General features: G+C 45.1%; 1 protein-coding gene across 1 annotated transcript in view; it reads right to left on the bottom strand.

The window, feature by feature from the left end:
- Positions 1-13798, bottom strand: part of LOC128848298 (butyrophilin subfamily 1 member A1-like) — a 49764-nt gene extending 35966 nt beyond the window's left edge. Inside the window, exons 1-4 of the mRNA XM_054048210.1 lie at positions 13713-13798; positions 4767-4883; positions 2871-3218; positions 744-1028 (exon numbers count right to left, since the gene is read on the bottom strand). Coding sequence (XP_053904185.1) covers positions 744-1028; positions 2871-3218; positions 4767-4866 — 733 coding nt within the window. The 5' untranslated portion in view covers positions 4867-4883; positions 13713-13798. The remainder of the gene's footprint in view (positions 1-743; positions 1029-2870; positions 3219-4766; positions 4884-13712) is intronic.
- Positions 13799-14823: the final 1025 nt, after the last annotated feature.

The raw sequence follows: 14823 nt of genomic DNA, 5'->3' as shown, positions 1-14823 counted from the left end.
TCTCTCTTGGCTCGGGTCTCCCTACCTTCCTACTTTGCTCTTCCCTCTCCTTTTTTCCCCCCCGCTTCATTTCTGCTCTCTTTTTGTTTTAAAGGTTATAGTTTTTACAGAAACCTCCAAAAGATAAAGCAATTGAAAACAGAACAGAACAACAAAGAAAGAGAAAACAAGGAAAAAACTTTACTTTGAATAATTCCAGTAAATTAATTATTTTAACCCTTCAGGAATGCAACAACTGGAAGTACTCCTAACTTTCTTGAAGATACGCTTGCCTAGCAACAGAAATGCAGGCTCTGGTTCTAATCCTAACCACTGACTAATATTTGAAACATGGGTTTTCTTTATTTCCATATAGCAGGGTTTTAAAATAAAGTTAATATAAAGAATTGAAAATGCCTTAAGTTACTAAATTAATACAACATATTTAGCAAATTTAATTTGAATTTTTGTCAATTTTTAATAAAAGTTTTAAACAACAAGGTAATAACTTGCTTATTAACTCTTTTGTTTCTCTCTCTGTTTTTTTTTAAATGCATTGCTTTCATAACTAAGTTGTTAATGCCTTATTTTGTACAATTATAAATAGAATTCTGGCGCCATTTGTTTTTAATTGTAAGGCTGCCCTGTGTTGTATGTTGTGTGTGTCAGAGAACACACATGTAACCAACATCTGACCACAGCTGTCTTTTTTTAATGTTGCTGAAAAAACAACAACAGTTTGTGGGTTTTTGATGGCTACTGACCTGATATATAAAATAATGTTGATTCCTTTTCTTGGCTGAGGTGGGTGTTCCTGACCAAACAAGACAAGTTCTGATTTGAATGTTCTGTTAGAATGATAGAAGTTTGTGTTTCATACAGGCCACTGGCTTCTCGGGAATTTGTGTGAGAGGATGAAGGTAAGGGCTGTCCCTTGAGATCTCTCCACAGCACCTCGGGCTCTGGGTACCATCTGGCCGATCGGCACACCAGTCGGATCCCTCCATCCTGGTAACCCTCAACAGAGATGTGAGGCGCAGAGCCTGAAGCTAGAGACAAATGAATAAATCCATGTTGATTTATGCACATATTCAGCCTAGAGAATAAGAATGTAAACTTCCCATTTATTCCCAGTGCTCATGGACTCAGGAAACGATATGAACAAGAAACTGTAATTATTTCATGGAGGGGAAGGGGAAGCTTTTCTCCTCAGTATTGTTTTATCTCTGGATCTACACAGAGCACAGCATGGCATTTCTGGATTATATGAACCCCTTTAATTGATAATTGATCTTAGCACTAACGGATTTAAAAGAAACTGAGAAAAATAAACCATGTATTTCAAATGTGTCTTCAGGTGAAATATCTCCTATTTGATTGTATTAAATATACTGTACTTAGACCTACAAATACATTATCAGAGCAGAAGGGGAGAAGTATCTGGACATCTCCTTGAGCGTAACCGTCTTGAACTGCCTCTTGACTGGTGAGAAAACAGCCTTTCACAGGATGAAAGCTTCCTCAAAGTTTTATGTAGCCTTCACCAGAATAAAATAAATCTCCAGAAGGTGACACCAGAGTGTCCCAGGGCCAGCAGATCATTAGGTACTCTTTTTCAAATGTGGGGTATCTAGTGCCCATAGGTTAGGAATGGGCATTCTTGACTGGCATGGATGTGGCTAGTTTGTACAATTAATTCCAGTTAATGTGAAGTCTGTGCAGGTCTGTTCCACTATAAAGGATGTTATTTATGGTTGGAAGGGTCTTTTCATATAATGACAATTACCGCAGGAAACTAAAATTCAGTCCTGGGCATTAGATTTAACTATGTGAATACAGGAAATCAGATGTTATATCTCTGTTTTATTCTCTTCATCCCACACCCTCCAAAATATTAGATGACTATTGATAAAGAAGGTGTAATAATTCAGGAGCCCCTTCTCCAATTTACTTCACTTTTGATACAATAAATATTCTACCTCAGCAACAGACCATAGGTAAAATGTTCAAAGTCACCTAACTGAATTAGGAATTTAAGTCCTACTTTCAAAAGTGACATACTGAAGTTCCTATGAGGAAATGAATGGTACCAAAAAGGGAATTCTGCATAGTGTCAGCCAGTGGGGGGCGGGGGAGGAGGGAGGCACATTGGTGTGTGCCATGGGCCAGGCACTCACTAACACACAAAGGCTGCTGCACATATTTTTGTGATCACATAACCAGGTGGCTTTGGAAGCCACCATGCTACTGCAATGATTTTGGTGGAGGAAGAGGAGGAGAAAGCAATTTAGCCTCTAATTGTGGAAAAAAACTTTTCTTGGAGCAACTTCACTTGACTGAGCACTGTGCTGTGTGCTCAGAAGCCAGTACTGACTAGTAGGAAAGGCTAGTGAAGTGGTCCTGGGATGACCAGCAATGGAGACAGAATGTCTAGCTGACAAAGGGCACTTTCCTACAGAGCTGTGTAGAGCTCACCTTGGTGCTGCTGCAGCATCACACCAACATGAGAGCTCCCCTCCGTGTGGAGAAGCACATGGCCATTGCTATCTCTGATCGCTACCAGTCAGCAAGTCAACAATCTGCTGTTGGTAGATCAGCCGTCAGGGCTGTTGTCATGGACACATGCACTACTATAAAGATGGTGCTGATGGCAGAGGTCATAAAACTTGGCTATGCACAGGGGGTTATAGATGGATTTGCATGGCTTTTAAAGTGGATTATCCAGTTTGCACTAACTGGACAGGTATTTTGGAAGAAGATTAGCTTCATGTGGATATGGGCCATTTTTATTAAAAAATGCTGCAGTTACTGAAAAATAAACCCCAAGGTCAACAAGCCCTTCGAATCACTCAGAGCCATCCTTGAAGGAAATACAGATACAGGCTACTAACCTGCCACCTTTAGTTCCAATCGGGCTTCTTCATAAAAGATACCATCTTGAACAAAACAGCTGTACTGTCCTTCATCAGAGAGTCTGATACTGAAAATTCTCAAGGCAACACTCCCATTGGCGAGACCATCTTTCAAGAGCTCTGTCCTCCCCTGATATTCCGGCATCTGCTGCCCATATTGGTCCTTTCCATTACTATAGTGATGCACAAATGGGGACAGCTGGGACCGGAACCATGTCACCTCCATGTTCTCAGCACTCATCCTGGGGGACAGGTGACAGAGTAACACTATCTCCTCATCCACAATGGCTGTGACAGGCTGTTCAGGTCCAATCACTTTAAACTGAGCTGAGAAATGTACCAGGATAAAGAAAATAAACTCAGAGAGAAGTTCCTATACATGTAATCAGTCTCACACACAAGCCAGGTCTTGTTTTATACATTTTTATATTTCAGGGAGCTATTTCATAGGTTCAAAGATCAGAAGGGACCATTGTGATCATCTGGTCTGACTTCCTGTGTAACACAGGCTGCAGAATTTCTCTATGGCAAAGAGCTAGTCTTCCCGGACTGGGAATCGAATGCAGGCTATGGCAGTGACAGCACCAAATGCTGAGCACTACAACACCAGGGTGAAGGGCTCTGTGAATGAACACTCTGTGTCCTGAAGTGTATATATTCTGGGTGCTCATCCTGCAGAGCAGGGTAACAAAATGTGATAATTGACAATGGCAGAGGCAGCTTGATCAGGTCTAATCATCATACACTGTGTTGTGAAATATACCAGGACACACAAGACATTTTTTTTCTGCCCCCTCAATCGTGCCACCCCAGCAGTGGTGTCCACAGAGGGTAGGATTAGGCCTGGTAAACTAGGGTAAAATTTCCTCCAGTTTCTTAGAGGGCTGGGGACCTGATCTAATCCAACTGACGTGACTGGAAAGACTTTTAGTGGGATTTGAATCAGCTCCTCAGGGCCCCACCAGTTTCTGTGCTCAGATTCGCAGTGTAGGAATCCCTTTATTGCCTGAAGACTAGTTGGCAGCTCTTGCAGACTGTCACCTCTTGCTTGCTAATCTTCAAACAAGATTCTGCACCCCTGAGCTCTGGGATCTGCTCTGGCTCCCAGTATATTTCTGGTGCAATTCAAGGTGTTTGATTTTTGACATGTGAAGCACTAAGGCTTGGAACAGGCTACCACCTCTCTCCTCATGTGATACGACAGTGGCGAAGAGCGCTGGGATGCTCAGTCTAACAGTCCCACTGGTTTTAGTGGGAGAGAGATGGTGGTGAGAAGAATGCAACACCCCACTGGTCTGATACCTCTACAGTCCATTCTGTCTTGGGCAGGGAATGGATGGAAGAGGATGCAATTGAGATAAGGTGTGTTGGGGAATTATTAGTCCTGAAGGCTTAGGAAGGCAGGAGGGTGTTTTTAAACCAACCAACCAATCCACTATTGGACCAGTTTGGAATGTGTGCTAGATTTCATTCAGCTTTGTATTGGCAACTAAAGAGAGTGACGGGCCCTTTTTGTAAATATAAAAATCCAATAATTTTAATTATACAGGTTTGTGTTACTCAGCAGTAAAAGTGTGTCCATCCAATGAGCTGGGCCTCCTTGGCAATCTTTACAAAATACAGGTATGAACGGACAGAGCTGCAAATTACCCCAAGCTCAGATCAAATAGTCCAGCAACAACATAAATACAGCCAAAAAACAACAACTACGGCCCTGATCCTGTTCTGTGCTTATGTCTACACACTGGGATTAGTTCCATTGACTTCAATGGGACTACTCACAGGGCATAAAGATAAGCCTATCTGTAAGGGACTGCAGGCTTGGGGCCCAAAATAAATCCTAGGGGAAGCAGCAGAGGCAGTGAAGATTCCTACCTGTTTTCAACTTGTGAACATAAAAAGTCATAAAATAAATAACAAAACCAAGCAAAGAGGAGCTGAATCCGGAGCTGTGGCAGAACGAGAGAACCTTCATCTTCACTGAAACTTCATCTAGAACACAGGAAGAGAAAAAAAAAAAAAATCACACAAAACAACAATTTACCCTAGTGAGTAGGATGCAGTGATTATGACCAGCTGGATACTGGAATCAATCATAGAATCACAGAATATCAGGGTTGGAAGGGACCTCAGGAGGTCATCTAATCCAACCCCCTGCTCAAAGCAGGACCAATCCCCAACTAAATCATCCCAGCCAGGGAGTTTGAGGAATAGAAGATTACAGAAGATACATTAAATAAAAAAGGATAAATTAATTGTTAAGTGAACTCATTTTCAAATTATGGAGTGACAGCAATCATCCCATATTTAAGGTTGAAATTGAGTTTCCATTATAACTCCACACACAAAAAGGCAGATTGGTATAAAATTATATTAAATTCCCATCACCAAAAAAAGAGAGAAAATTGATATCTTAATCCCTTGAATATTAATTTAGGGTAGCATTTTGAAAATCACTGAGAATTGGCCTAATTATGCCCCACTGAAGTCAATGGAAATATTTATAGTTACTCTACTGGGGACAGGAAGGTTAAACCCACCGTGATAGGTTTAAAAAATCTGCCCCTACAATACTATGCATTGGGAATTTGCCCTTTTGTAATTAAAATTATGGCTGTTCGATTTTTTTATCACAACAATCCCATAATCCCCTACACAGACTTCTCCTTTTTTCCCCAGCAGGAAGCAATGAGACAATGTCACATTAAAGTAAGTTGTGCAGAAAGCTTAGCAGGCGGAAAATATACAGGGACAGAACATACTATGATGATTTATTGTTTGCTTTGTAGTGGCAACTAGGAGCACCAGTCACTGATCAGACCCCATTGAGCTAGAGACTGTACATAACATGTAACCAAATTTATCCTATAGATCTACTCATGGAGGGGAACCCGGTTCTCTCGCCTTCCACATGATCAAAAAATTCTGGGTTCTTTATATTTGTCTTTTGGTATCTGAGCATTTAGGCTGCACTCAGGTCATATACTTTAGCTTTTTCCTGTAACCATAAGGGCTAGAAACTTGCTTTTTAAAATAAAAATGAAAGCTGAAATTCTCATAATCAAAGGACTAGAACAGCTGGGGCTGTAAGGAAAACATCATATATGTCAAGACTTATGATAAAATGGTGACAGTTCACAACACTGGAACTGGTCAAATATGTTGTATAAGAAAAAATTAAAAAAAAAAAAAGTTTTCCAGTTATTTGATTTTTTTTTTTTTGTAATTTTTCAGCAAAATATTTCAAAATGAATTTTCTTATTTCAAATGGAATCAAAAGATTTTTTGTGAGGTGTCTGGGGCTGTGATTCAAGAAATATATGTGTGCTGATGATGTTTTAAAGAAAGTCACACCAGTGAATTGGTGGAAGTCACTTAAGCACTTTGATTCAGAGACTGTTGAAGTGATAATCTCACTTTAAACAGCAGTAGCTTCTTCTGCTGGTGTAGAAACAATATTTTCTTCCTTTGGACTAATTCATTCCAAATTGAGAAATCGTTTGGGACCTGAAAAAGCAGGAAAGCTTGTTTTGCTTTTCCAGATTTTGAACAAAGAGAAAAATGAAGGTGAACATGACTGAGTTTTCTACAGAAGCCAATATTTTAAGTTTCTCATGTTGACCTGACTGACAGAGTCTATTTAATTTTTGTTTTTTGTTTAAGTAATTCATTTAACTATTTTAGTTAAAAACAATTTTAACAAAAACAAACCTGATTTTAAAAAACTTGAATTTTTAACTAAATTCAAATGCTTGTTTTGTTAAAATATTATATGTTTGCAGTTGAAGAAAAAAATCCAGAATACATAATGTTGTTGTTTTAGTTAAATAAAACAATTTAAATGTCTGTCTGGTGATGTTCTCCTCCTAATACAGCATGGCAAGGAAATCCTCCAAATATTAATGATAAACCTGTTGAATTGGAGATAGATATTTATGAAGTCATTGGGAGGTGCACTGCTTCCATTACCTTTGGTAAATGAAATAACAAAACAATCATTCATTTTCTGATATAGCTGTAAAACTAATCTGAAAAGTTTTCAAAATAAATCACTTTAAAAATGTATAGTGTGTACCTTCTAAAAATGAAACCTACATCTATCTCGGAGTTGTGAAGAATATGTATTAAGGTTATAGCAACCAACAAGAATGCACTTTTATGTAGAAATCCATGATTGAATCGAGTCTTCCTGACTAGTGATTTAAATCATGATTTAAATCAAATCCACCCTGCTGTCAAGCGATTAAAAAAAATTAATCGTGATTAATTGCACTGTTAAAGAATAATACAATACTATTTATTTAAATATTTGTGGATGTTTTTCTACATTTTCAAATATATTGATTTCAATTACCACACAGAATACAAAGTGTACAGTGCTCACTTTATATTATTATTTTGATTACAAATATTTGCACAGTAAAAAACAAAAGAAATAGGATTTTTCAATTCACCTAATACAAATAATGCAGTGCAATCTCTTTATCATGAAAGTTGAACTTACAAATGTACAAAAAAAATAACTGCACTCAAAAATAAAACAATGTAAAACTTTAGAGCCTACAAGTCCACTCAGTCCTACTTCTTGTTCAGCCAATCGCTCAGACAGACAAGTTTGTTTACATTTGTAGGAGATAATGCTGCCTGCTTCTTGTTTACAATGTCACCTGAAAGTGACAACAGTTGTTTACATGGCACTGTTGTAGCCAGCATGGCAAGATATTTACGTGCCAGATGCGCTAAAGATTCATATGTTCTTTCATGCTTCAACCACTCTTCCAGAGGACATGCATCCATGCTGATGACGGGTTCTGCTCGAGAATGATTCATAGCAGTGCAGACCGACCCATATTCATCATCTGAGTCAGATGCCACCAGCAGAAGGTTGATTTTCTTTTTTGGTGGTTCAGTTCTGTGGTTTCAGCATTGGAGTGTTGTTCTTCTAAGACTTTTGAAAGCATGGTCCACACCTTATGCTTCTCAGATTTTGGAAGGCACTTCAGATTCTTAAACCTTGGGTCAAGTGCTGTAGCTATATTTAGAAATCTCACATTGGTACCTTCTTTGCACTTTGTCAAATCTGTGCTGGGTCATCAGACAAGATTGTTATAACATGAAATATATGGCAGAATGCGGGTAAAACAGAGCAGGAGACATAAATCCCCCTCCCCCAAGGAGTTCGGTCACAAATTTAATTAACACTTTTTTTTTTTTAAACAAGTGTCATCAGCATGGAAGCATGTCCTCTGGAATGGCGGCCGAAGCATGAAGGGGCATACAAATGTTTAGCATATATGGCATGTAAATACCCTGCAATGCTGGCTGCAAACGCCTGTTCTCACTTTCAGTTGACATTGTAAATAAGAAGCAGGCAGCATTATGTCCCGTAAATGTATACAAATTTGTTTGAGTGATTGGCTGAACAAGAAGTAGGAATATGTGGACTTGTAGGCTCTAAAGCTTTACATTGTTTTAGAACATAAGAATCGCCATACTGGATCAGTCCAAAGGTCGATCTAGTCCAGTATCCTGTCTTCAGACAGTGGCCAGTGCCAGTTGCCCCAGAGAGAGTGAACAGAACAGGTAATCATCAGGTGATCCATTCCCTGTCTCCCATTCCCAGCTTCTGACAAACAGAGGTTGGTTTTCTTTTTGGGTACAGTTATGTAACAAAACAAAAAAAAAAACCTACATTTGTAACTTGCATTTTCACGATAAAGAGATTGCACTTCAGAACTTCTATGAGGTGAATTTAAAAAATACTATTTCTTTGTCATTTTTACTGTGCAAATATTTGTAATAAAAAAGAAGAATATAAAGTGAACACTGTACACTTTGTATTCTCTGTTGTAATTTAAATCAATATATTTGAAGATGTAGAAAAACATCCCAAAATATTTAATAAATTTCAATTGCTATTCTATTGTTTAACAGTTTGATTAAAAGTGCGATTAATCACAATTTTAAAAATTGTGATTAAATTTTTGATTTAATCGCGTGCGTTAACTGCGACTAATCAACAGCCCTACTTTTAATTATTTTATTATCATTATTACTACAATGTGCTTGGTGCTGTACAAACAAGAGGCCAATGCAATAGCTACTCTAAGGAGATTGCAGTAAAAGTACAGCTGGGATTTCACAGAATCACAGGACTGGAAGCAGCCTCAAGAAGTCATCTAGTCCAGTCCCCTGCACTCAACGCTGGACTAAGTATTACCTAGATCAGCGGTTCCCAACTGGGGGAACACGGCTACCTGGGGGACTGCGAGCCCTTTCAAGGGGGCCGCAGGGCCCCATGGCTGCAACCTTGATCCCCGGCACCCCTAGTGGCACTGAAGCCCCGATCCCCAACGTGGGGCTGAATCCCAAAGCCCCGAGCCCTGGTGCTCCCTGTGGGGCAGAAGCCCTGAGCTCAAGGGCAGAGTTGGGGAAATGGAGAGCATTGCTCCCTACCCCAAACTGCAGCGCAAGATCATGGCACTCCCGGGGTGGTGAGGTGTGGCACTGCCCCCATCTCCTCTCCCCGCCCCCAGGCCAGGTGTGAGGCAGGAAGCCAGAGCCTGGCAGTGCAGAGCATCTTCTGCTCTGGCTGGTGCCATGCAGCAGAAGCATTCCCTCCTCTCCTGCTGGTGCCCCAGGTTAAAGCTGCTCCTCAGCTCCCAGCCAGAAAGAGCCACCTGGGCAGGGGAACCCAGCTCCATGGCTGGCAGACCCTTCCAGGAACATGGTCCGCAGGGGAGCCCTCCCAGCACACAGCCCCTAATACGCCCCCTCCCTGCAACCTTAGCTGCCCCCTGCCTTCACACAGCCTCTAGTATCACTCTCCCTGCACCCTGAGCTACCCCCTCCCAGAAACCTGAGCTACCCCCCTGCCTACACACAGCCCCTAGCTACCCACTGTCTGCACCCTAAGCTACTCCCCTGCCTACATAATGCCCCTAGCTACCCACTACCTGCACCCTAAGCTACTCCCCTGCCTACACACAGCCCCTAGCTACACTCTCCTTGCACCCTGAGCTATTCCCCTGGCTGCACACAGCCCCAGGTACCCCCCTCCCTGCATCCTGAGCTACTCCTGCCCACACACTGTCCCTAACAACCACCTGCCTGCACCCTGAGCTACCCCCCTGCCCGTACCCAGCCCCTAGCTATCCCCTCCCTGCACCCTGAAATACTCCCTGCCTACACACAGCTCCTACCTTCTCCCTCCCCGCACCCTGAGCTACCCACTTACCAGCACACAACTTCAAGGTACCTGCTCCCTGAGCTACTCCCTGCCCGCACACAGCCCTAGCTACCCCCACCCTTCACCCTGAAATACCCCCTGCCCACACACAGCCCCTAACTATCCCCTCCATGCACCCTGAGGTATTCCCCTGCCTGCACCCTGAGCTACCCCCCATGCCTGCACTACAGCTCGTAGCTACACCTGCACCCTAAGCTGTTTTCAAAGTTAGAGTTATTAATTTTTGGTTGCACGCCCCCCTTCCCTCCAACCCAGACAGGCTGGGTGTCCTGCTGAGGTGAGCTAGAGGGTGGAGTCGGCGCTCCCTCCCTGGACCCCGCCATGCAGAGGTGGCTCAAATCCCACTGGCCCCAGGCCCCCAAATAGAAGTCAAACTATGCCTATGCCAAGGGCCCTGGGCCCTGCCCCAAGCCTTCCCTTTTCCCCCCACTGGGCCCTGGAGTTTTTATAGCATGTCGAAGGGTGCCTCAGAGAGAAAGAAAGAGAACCCCTGAGCTAGATGATCCCGGACAGGTGTTTGTCTAACCTGTTCTTAAAAAAATCTTGAATCACAGAGATTCCACAGCCTCCTTAGGCAATTTATTCCAGTGCTTAACCACCCTGACAGATAGGAAGTTTTTCCTAATGTCCAACCTAAACCTCCCTTGCTGCAATTTAAGCCCATTGCTTCTTGTCCTATCCTCAGAGGTTAAGGAGAACAATTTACCTCCCCCCATCTTGTAACAACCTTTTATGTACTTGAAAACTGTTATTTCCCCTCTCAGTCTTCTCTTCTCCAGACTAAACAAACTCAGTTCTTTCAAACTTCCCTCATAGGTTGTGTTTTCTAGACCTTTAATAATTTTTGTTGTTTTCCTCTGGCTTTCTCCCAATTTCTCCACATCTTTCCTGAAATGTGGTGCCCAGATCTGGACACAATACTCCAGTTCTATCCTCTATTCATTCATCCACGATATGTTTTTCTCTCTCCATCCTGTGTCTATAGCATGGACAGGAGTTGTAACAGATAAACACTGTACTGATTTGGATATATCAAAGACTTTGTGGGCCAGATTCTCCTCTCAGCTACACCAATGTAAATCTGGAACAAAGAGACTAACTTCAGTGGAGTTGGTTTCTGATTTGCAGTGCTGTGCATGAGAGCAAAACTTGACTCTGTCTGTCTAGTATGTAAATCTTCTCCACAGTGACTGAAAGTGCACTGAGCACAGCGTAGTCTAGCAAACAGTGTATGTGAAGCAAGCTCGCTTGGGTTTGAGCTCTGGCTCTGCTATTGTCTTGCTGTGGTATGCTGTCCCTAAACCTCCAACTGCCAGAAGCTGGGACTGTATGAGAGGGGATAGAGCATTCAAAATTGCCCTGTTCTGTTCATTCCCTCTAAAGCACTGCTCATTCCCACTGGCCACTGTGGGAAGACAGGATCCTGGGCTAGATGGACCATTGGTCTGACTCAGTATGGCCGTTCTCATTGCTTACCTCAGCTTTGCCATCTTTGAAATGACCTAACCACTAGACTCTGGGATATTCTGGACTTATGAGTGATTCTCACTTGTTGAAACCTTTCCACTTTAATGAAATATTAATTGGGCCGGACAACAAGAGAGCAACGCAATTACTATGCCAGTTGTATGCTGATGCAAGTTAGGTCGACTTAATTTTGTAGTACAGAGTGATATTCTGTCTGGGTCTCATTGCCAGGATGAAAAAAGAACAGGAGTACTTGTGGCACCTTAGAGACTAATGCATTTATTTGCTACGATGATCAGCCTCATCCCCAGCATGGGGGGAGTAGAATCAGGACTGGTCACCGGCTCTAGGCACCAGCAAACTAAGCATGTACTTGGGGCAGCACATGTCCAGGGGTGGCATTCCGGCCATCCTTTTTTTTGCTCAGGCGGCATTCCGGCTCTCAGAGCTTGGGGCGGCAAAATTTTTTGCTTGGGGCGGCAAAAAACCTAGAGCCAGCCCTAAGTAGAAGGGGACTCAGATCCAGAGTTACTTTATTTCACTGTCCCTCCCAGAGAGTTTCAGCTGTTTTTCTTCATTTCCCCCTCTCCCCTTCATTATTTTAGGGCAACAGAAGTGGCATCTAGGAGCAGTGGGGAGGAGACTGGAGAGATTAATTCCTCAGTCTGTGCCATTTGCAGTTGGCTGGGGGCATGGCCAGAGCACCTCCAGCCCTAATGCTGGGCGGGTGGTGCCATTGGAGCGCCCCAGGCCCCAGCGTGGTCTCAGCACTGGGCAGGCGGGCGGCATGGCATGGTCTTGCGCACCACAGTCCCCAGCCTCTCAGCCAGTCTGCCTGTTCCAGGCTTGCATCCGTGCTCCCCTCCCAGTGCGGATCGGGGTCCCAGAGCTCGGGCACTGGACTCTGCAAGGAGCGCCACACAGCTGCCTCCCCCGCAGCTACAGAGGCGTGGGGTCCAGTGCTCTCACAACAGCTGTAGGCAGTAGTTCGCAGGAACCGGTTGTTAAATTTAGAACCAGTTGTCCCACGCGGGACAACTGGTTCTAAAAGGGCTTTTAAATTTAACAAGCGGTAAAGCTCCGGCAGCTCTCTGCCCTGCCCCTGACCCCAGCTCACCTCTGCTCCACCTCCGCCTCCTCCCCGAACGCTTCACCCATCTTCTCCTCCCCCTCCCCTGCTTCCCACGAATCAGCGGTTCACGCGGGAAGCCTGGGAGGGCTGAAAAGCAAGCAGCGGCTTCGTGCAGGTGAGCTGGGGTGGGGGAGGCACGAGGAGGGTTCCAGGGAGGCGCAGCCTGGCCCAGCGGCCAACCTGCTCCAGTCCCGCCCCGGGCGCCGACCTGCTCCGGCCCGGCATCCCTGCAGCTTCGGCCCGGGCCCGGCCCAGCGGCCCCACAGCGCAGCTGTAGCACCGCCAGCCACCTCCAGGCAGCATGGTAAGGGAGCAGGTGTTGGATAGAGGGCAGGGGAGTTCAGGGTGGTGGTGGTGAGGTGGATAGGGGTTGGGGCAGTCAGAGGGCAGGGAACAGGGGGATTGAATGGGGGCAAGGGTCCCGGGGGGCAGTCAGGAAGGAGCAGGGGTTGGATGGGGCAGTGGGGGGCAGGGGTTCCAAGGGCAGTCAGGGGACAATGAGAAGGGGTGGTTGGATGGGGCAGGGGTCCCAGGGGGGCATCAGGAATGATAGGAGGGGTTGGATGGGGCAGCAGGGGATAGGGAAGGGGGGTGAATGGGGCAGGCATCCGGGGGGAGGGCGTCAAGGAACATGAGGGATTGGATGGAGCGGGAGTCCCGGGAGACCACGACCCCCTCCTGAGATGAGGAGGAGGAAACCGGTTGTTAAGATTTTTGGCAGCTCATCACTGGTTGTAGGCAGCCCTCGTAAGCAGGGACTGGGACTGGGACTGGGACTGGGACTGGGACTGGGACTGGGACGCCCCCCCCCCCCCCGCCCAGGCTTCCCTCAGACCCTGTCTGCCCCTCCCCACCCCACTGCCAGCTTCCAGCCTGTTTCTTCCCCGCGCCTCCCTTTGCCCCCCCCCCCCCCCATTTCTATCTTAAGCGTTTTATTTCTCCCCGGGCTATTCTCCAGCAGCCCCCTCCTTACCTCACAGCATGCAGCTTCTGCCTACAACAAGGGACACGGGAAGCAGAACCGAGATGAAATTTCTGTGAACGCTATGCCTGCCTGCGCAAATGAGTCAGCAAAGGGTTTCCCAGGGCTGGGTTCTTAAAGGCACAGGCATCCCAGTGCCTAGTCATTGCCACTCTTCTCTATCTGCTGCAGGAAACAGTTCACAAATTTGTCTTATCTGTTGCTGGGGTCCCCTGAATTGCTCTCCCTTCCTTGTAATCTATTTAAAATATACTTTTGCTCCTTTTAATTGATTACTTTTTAAAATGTTATTTTCATTACTTTTAGCACTTCATCATTTACCTTTGTTATCATTGTGCAGATACATGTCATTGTGCTATTTAATTTATATTTTAATACTCATCAAAAATATGTATAAGCTGCATAATGATGTTTGAATGACCTCACTCTATTAAGAGGTAATTGATACATATGTACAGCAGGGTCGTTTGGCAACTGAAGACTTTATGCTTCCATCCCACACCCAGGGCTGTCCCTAGCTATTCTGGGGCCCTACGCAACCCCCCCATGGGGGGGGGCTGGTCCCAGGCCTCTGCGGGGGGGCAGGGCTGGCATGGGGGGCAGGGGAACCACCCCCAGCAGTCACCCGCAGCACAGCTGGGGCCAGGTCGCTGCACTTCCCACCGCCGGTGAGTGCAGGCTCGGCTCTGCTGCAGAGCTCAGGGGAGTGTGGGCGGGGCTGGGACAGAGCAGGGGAAGGAAGAGGCAGAGTGGGGGTGGAGCAGGGGTGGGGGCCCTGGGGAAGAGCTGGAGCAGGGGCTGGAGCAACACATAGCTGCGCAGGGCACCAGGAAATTTGGTGTGCCAAGTTTCCTGGTGCCCTAGGCAGCTGCGTACTTTGCGTATGGGTAAGGACAGCCCTGCCCACACCACTGTCAAGTTTTTTCTTTAGACAACCTTTGTCGAATATAAAAGAAAGTTAGTGTAGCCAGTGATGGCCAAAGTAGGGCCCATGGGCCAAAAGCAACCCATAGAGTCCTACAATGTAAGAGGTAGCAACTTGTGACAGATGTAACCCATCACTCAGAATTTGCTACCCCTGGACCAGAGGACGAGAAAGGTG

The sequence above is a fragment of the Malaclemys terrapin genome, chromosome 13, assembly GCF_027887155.1.
Source record: "Malaclemys terrapin pileata isolate rMalTer1 chromosome 13, rMalTer1.hap1, whole genome shotgun sequence".
Classification (NCBI taxonomy): domain Eukaryota; kingdom Metazoa; phylum Chordata; order Testudines; family Emydidae; genus Malaclemys; species Malaclemys terrapin.
The sequence above is the reverse complement of the archived record's forward strand: the minus strand, read 5'-3'. Positions and strand labels throughout refer to the sequence as shown.